The sequence below is a fragment of the Mixophyes fleayi genome, chromosome 9 (assembly GCF_038048845.1).
Source record: "Mixophyes fleayi isolate aMixFle1 chromosome 9, aMixFle1.hap1, whole genome shotgun sequence".
Lineage (NCBI taxonomy): Eukaryota > Metazoa > Chordata > Amphibia > Anura > Limnodynastidae > Mixophyes > Mixophyes fleayi.
The window spans coordinates 35,834,198-35,840,197 of record NC_134410.1 but is presented as its reverse complement, the minus strand read 5'-3'; the positions used below and the strand labels follow the sequence as shown (position 1 = coordinate 35,840,197).

General features: G+C 39.6%; 1 protein-coding gene across 3 annotated transcripts in view; it reads right to left on the bottom strand.

The window, feature by feature from the left end:
- Positions 1 to 423: 423 nt before the first annotated feature.
- The window catches only part of LOC142102399 (integrator complex subunit 6-like), a 37,319-nt gene continuing 31,742 nt past the window's right edge, over positions 424 to 6,000 (bottom strand). Inside the window, exons 15-19 of one of the 3 annotated variants that reach the window (XR_012679259.1) lie at positions 5,639 to 5,876; positions 3,511 to 3,894; positions 1,774 to 1,867; positions 1,183 to 1,537; positions 426 to 757 (exon numbers count right to left, since the gene is read on the bottom strand). Coding sequence is in view for 2 of the 3 variants with exons in the window: in XM_075187268.1 (XP_075043369.1) it covers positions 1,438 to 1,537; positions 1,774 to 1,867; positions 3,511 to 3,894; positions 5,639 to 5,876 (816 nt within the window). In the remaining variant the exon portion in view is untranslated. Of the gene's footprint in view, positions 1,538 to 1,773; positions 1,868 to 3,510; positions 3,895 to 5,638; positions 5,877 to 6,000 lie in introns of all 3 variants that reach the window. The other 2 variants (XM_075187268.1, XM_075187269.1) reach the window with 2 other exon arrangements.

Genomic DNA, 6,000 nt, shown 5'->3' with positions numbered 1-6,000 from the left:
TCCAACCAACATATTTCTTACATTTAAATTGGGTATCTATAACTATAGTTATGATGAAACCGCTCCTTTACGGACAACATAACTTATCAGAGGATGAAATCATTCTCTTATCAACTTGCAGAAACTCCTAGAGAATTAACTTACTCTGGATGTTCACTGAAGATCCTCACAGATTACAATGTTCCACCATGAAACTGCTGCCTGATTGTTTTTTTAAAGATATTATGCAAAAGTGAATAGAATTGAAAAGAATTTAAAAACTTGCATAGTGGAAAAAAAAAATAAAAAAATAGATTTGTGTTTTTGTAGTGAAACAAGGACACTTGAAAGCTCTAAAAAGGAGATTAACAAACACACTAAACAGGAGTAGCATGATAATGCAAGAAAAGTCATTTATATACAAATTAACACCTCATTTTCCTTTAATCTATCAACAAGCAGCAGTTTGAATTTAATAAAAAAAAGTTTTATTATATATCTTTTATGTATATAATATATTTATGTACAAGACCAAAACCTCTATATACAAGTTAAAATATCACAAAAATTACAGAGCTAATAACAATACTGTCCAAAATATGTTTTCTGTATGAACATTAAAAGTACACAAAAATATATAAAAAACAAAAAAAGGAGTTCTCCTTTTCTAGTGCTTCCAAAGCACAGCGAGTGCAAGGCCACCTGACGAGTCTCCGTCCTGCTCACAGGATGAAAGAAGTCGGGGACCTGGGGAGTCTCAGGTGCACTTTCTTAACGTCTGCAGACAAAACAGAAGAGAGTCTGAGGTAGTTTGTTTAGTGACCCATAGGGGGGGATACAGTCACAGGGCTGTCTTTAATGTCCCTCAATACAAAATGGCAGCCTATTCTGAAAGTGGGACAAGCTACCTCATGTACTCGTAGATGCGCCACGCAGAGGTCACCACCTAGATAAGAGACGGCCAACTCATGGTCCTCCAGCTGTTGAATGAAGAGTCCTAGTATCACCAGATCACCAGCCATTTGCCAATGAATGGCTCAGCCACTGTGGCCAGGACTCAAAGGCTGAACTGGAAAACCACCAATTACCTTCTTTTGATCTATGTGGTGGCCTGTGCTAGAGCATTGTTTTGCCTCTCGTTCCCTCAAGTGCTCTCTACAGCATAAGAATAGTGTACTACTGACAAATAAGTACATTCATCACCTGTTGGAGGGCCACCATTGGTTATCGTTTCCAGCCTGCTCTGTGGGCAGCACCCTCCACACAGAAAAAGCCTCACAGTTCATAGTAAGTCCTGAAGCCCAGACCAGCTTCTTAAACCTGTCACTCCGCCGCTTGTCCTCTGTCTCTGGCCAGAAAGTGTCCCGAGATGCAAGGTGTTGGAGGTCACCATGTCCTCTCTCTTTCTTCTGCGACAGCAAACTCATCCTTGGTCCTCATGGTCTCCCAAGCAGACTGCTATCTGCTGTTGACATGATTCACAATGTTTGGCAGACCGTTGGAATCCAATTCGGATAGAAATCTTTCCAAGTGCTGTATTAACACTCTCTTTTTAAACCTGATGAGCAAAAACGCACAACATGGCTGTAGTTGTAATACTAGTTTTCAGATTCTACCTAACTAGCCTCCATGTCCCCCTGTAACACGACACAACCTACTGTAAATATAGATCCTGCTCTGGCCCTTGAAATGTTAACTCCTAAAAGAAAACAATTCTTACACACACACTCAGACTCCTGCGGCCCACTCACACTCCACTCAAATTGGAGGAAGCATCTGGAGAACCTCACTCACCTTGCCGCTTCCTTGATTGTGAATTCAATAAAGGTTTTTTGGACGTCGGATGGTCCTTGCACTTCCTCAAGGAGAGCAAAGATTTTTTCATAATCTGAAAGTACATAAAATATGTAAAGATTAGATTTTTACCCCCCTTGGAAAACCAGACTATGTTGTGACATTAGAGTAGATTTAAAATAAAGCAATGCAGATAAGTAGACTTCTGTATTATTATTAGTTTGTCATCCATCTCTTAAATATCTAAATATAAAAGTTCTCTAGGATAGGCAATGGCATGAACACACAAACTAAACCTAATATTTATATTTGTTATGGATATTTGTGCATTCAACATTTTGTTTATGCAAGATATCTTATTAGTTGTTAAACAGCTTTTAGCCATAACATAATATACAGGGACACACATATGAAGTACAGCACAACCTGTGATGGTAACACAGCCGCACTATTGACACTTTGGTTTTCAGCAAGACCAATTTATGCAATCGAAAGAGGTCAGAGGTCAGAAATAAGAGCACGTGGTGGTGGGAAATGGGAGATATGCAGTAGGTGACGTGTTTAGTGCAGGATATAGGAGGTTTACTCTAATTAGTCATGCCACACTTTGACCAGCAGTCAGTAAAGTCAAGAGATCATTTCATTACTTCTTTAGGAAAAATTAAAGCTGAAAAAAATAAGTGCTCATGTTTATGCGATAAAAAGACAGCAAAGTATGGCCGGCTGTTTACCACCATTTCTCCAATGTCAGAAGCACCGCTCATGAAGGGTTAATTACGAACTATGAAGCCACAGCACAAACGCTTGTGACATCATGCACCTTCATATAAGTAATTGCAGCTGGTTTTAAAAGATTGTGGATTTTAAAGCCTAGATGGCAGCCTCTGAAGGCTGCAGAAGGCCGATGCTTGCAAGTATAGAGAGTGTGCGCCTACGTCTGCTCCAGTCTACAGAATTAAACGGTTTTGCAAGAAATAAAAAAATAATGATTTCACATATAATGGTAGAGAAGACGTGGTTACAGGGAATTCCCCAATATGCGCCAGGGAACACAGGCTTAGGCTCTCTGCATATACTATGTCTAACGAAGTGCATTTAGCACATCTGCAGAAAGACGCATTTCTACATTTCTAGGTGCCCTTTAAATAATGGTGTAAAAATTAAATAAATAACTGGGTTGTCCTAAAAGGGCGTTGGTTAGTCTTTGAAGTGAAGTTTACCTATTTCCACCATGTGTATCATCAGACCTGGACCCAGACTGATAGTCTGGGGGCTGTGTAAGGATTGGGAAGTAGGACTGAAATGTGCTAGACGCTATTGCACATATAAAGCAGCATTGGAGGTCCAAACTTTTTTGTGGTTCCCAAATGACACTTACTGGGTAGAGGGACAGCATTGTACAATTGCATGAGCAGACAAGCAACATAAAAACCCCACAAAACTAAAACACCTTTCCAGTTCTACATTTCTTGGTTTTCTCTTCATGGTTTGCGATTTTACAACGGTGCAGATTCTTTTTGCTGAACCAATATTTATGGTATTGGAGCTGATCAATTCACTAGGAACTAGTGACTCTAATCAAGTTTATAGGCCCTTTCTAATTTATTCAGAAATTGGCAAATAGGGAGGATGTCCCTGATCATCCTTATAATTTCCAAGACAATAGATATGCAGATCAACATTCGGCACTACACTGAAACAAGAGCTTGAAGACAATAGTTAATTCTTGCAACTTACTTCTTCCCGGCTTCCGTACTTCTTTCATGACCCTGATCTTAATATCTGCGTTTGTCCCATTGATCATATTTTGCATTTCCGTCAGGGAGTTTAGCCCAGTCATTCCTGAAGTGCATTCCCGAGTTAGCAGAGATTCTTCCAGAGGCATGTAATTGTCCATCGGTGTCTTCATAAGTGCGTTGGTAACAGGCTTGTGGTCCAAGTTATCCTCATTTAAGCAATTTAGTTCATCAGTAACAGAATCAAAGTTATTAGGCAGCAACTCCCCATCCACTAAAGCAGCAGGGACAATTAATGGAGACAGTCCGTCTACTTGTTTTTCCACAACCTGACCATTGTCCGTCCTCTCTCCATTGCCTTCTGGAGTTAGTGTGTTATTGACATCTGGAAAACAGAAATAATTTAACATCTGGTAAAACTAAACATTTCTGAATTAATAGGTCAATACAAGGAGCTGTGTCTGTCTTAAGCTGGGTACACACTACCGAAAATTACGGCAGATGCAATTTCTGTAACAATATTACCAATGACTGAAAGGTCTGATGAACATACAAATTTCTGTGCACACAACTACATGACTTACCAATCAGATCTGTGCTCCTCATCTGTCATTACCATCTGCTGAAAAGACCATGACTCTGCACACTCCATAGAGATCTACCTACACTGCTGGTCGCGAGTACATACACACTGCCACATTTGCCAGACATCGTTCCATTGTTGATAGTAATTTATAGTCAGTTTATAAAATTAAACGATACAATGTGCTTTGGTACAATAAAACATGATCATGGGAGCGTACAGACTAATACAGTATCGAACCCAACATTAGTTTATTATATAAATGGCTGAAAAACCTGTAGTGTGAACCCAGCTTTATACACAAATACACAATAATTCAGATTGTGTGGATTCTAGTATAATACATATAATAGACAGTTTCTTTATAACAATCACGTACCCCACTTTGTTCTTATTTAAACGGCTACAATATACAGTAGGTACTGGACCTCTAAAGCTTGTGTCATGGGTACAATATCCTATAAAAAGCTGCAATAGACATCTTTATCTAATGCTCTAATATTACTAATAAAATATATAATCTTTTACTATTCACAAATATAATATACTTAACATTTTTATCCACACACTCTGAACAATTCCTACAGTTCATTTCTTTCAAATGTACTTCAGCTATAAGATTATACTGCATCACACACACAAAGCACAACCCTTGCTTTTGGCTCCCCCCAAACGCAGCAGCCATTTCCAACATCAAACATGACACAGCTGTGTGACAGGCTTAACACTTTACTCCTGTAATAAAATTAACAAACCAAGCTTACAAAAGCGTGTTAATTAAATACATAAGATGATTTAAATGTCTATTGCATCCAGCAAGACATTCAAATTGGGCCAAATGCTCAGCATATTTCGCTCCTTAGACAGTCATGTGTTAAACATCTAACCAAATAACCCCAATCAGAAGATTATATAAAATCTCTAATCCAATCAATCAGTACAAGGCCAGAAGGAGCAAGAGAATGTAGCTAGGGGGACAAGCAGGCAGAGAATTAAAAAAAAAAAACCAAAAAAAAAACAAAACGTCCTGCACAAGTCAGGTTACCAAGCTGCACTCTAGAGCCTTTCCTCACTTATAGCATCTTCCCACTGACGCCTTCAAGAGTCCTCACCCATCACACTATTCCCAATCCATGAATTTTCATAGGCCTCATCTCATACCATCTCTATTGGAAATATCCCACCCCAACCAGGTTATCACATTCCCCCAACCTACTACAGGGTAACAGCATTTCAGATCAGTTATTTATATAGCGTCACTAATTCCACAGCACTGTACAGAGAACTCACATCAGTCCCTGCCCCATTAGGGCTTACAGTCTAAATTCCATCACACACACACACACACACACACCAGACAGAGAGACACAGGACAGACAGACTAGGGTCAATTTGTTAGCAGCCAATTAACCTACCAGTATGTTTTTGGAGTGTGGGAGGAAACAGGAGCACCCGGAGGAAACCCACGCAGACACAGGAAGAACATACAAACTCCACACAGATAAGGCCATGGTTGGGAATCCCACAAACCTATCATATATCTTACCTTTGTGTATAGGAATGGGCTTGATGAGGTTGTGTGGAGCTGGGCTGCCAGGAGTTGCAGGAGGACCCTTCCCTCCTACATGATTGGTTATGATAGGAGGAGTCTGAGGCCGTCTTAGCAGCAAGGGAGACATACTGCGCCTTCTCTTGAGGGAGGCTGGAGTGTTCGCCTCACCAGGACGTTTAATTTTATTTTGAGGTCCAGCAACAAACTCATCGGCCTCATCAATCATCATACCCTATGATTGAAAGAATAAGATGAAATTATAGAGTCTAAAGTAGTCTTTTTGCAAGAGATGAAACTAAACTAAATGGTGACAATTCTGTAATTTGTAATAAAATATTACTAGTGGCGGTCCTACT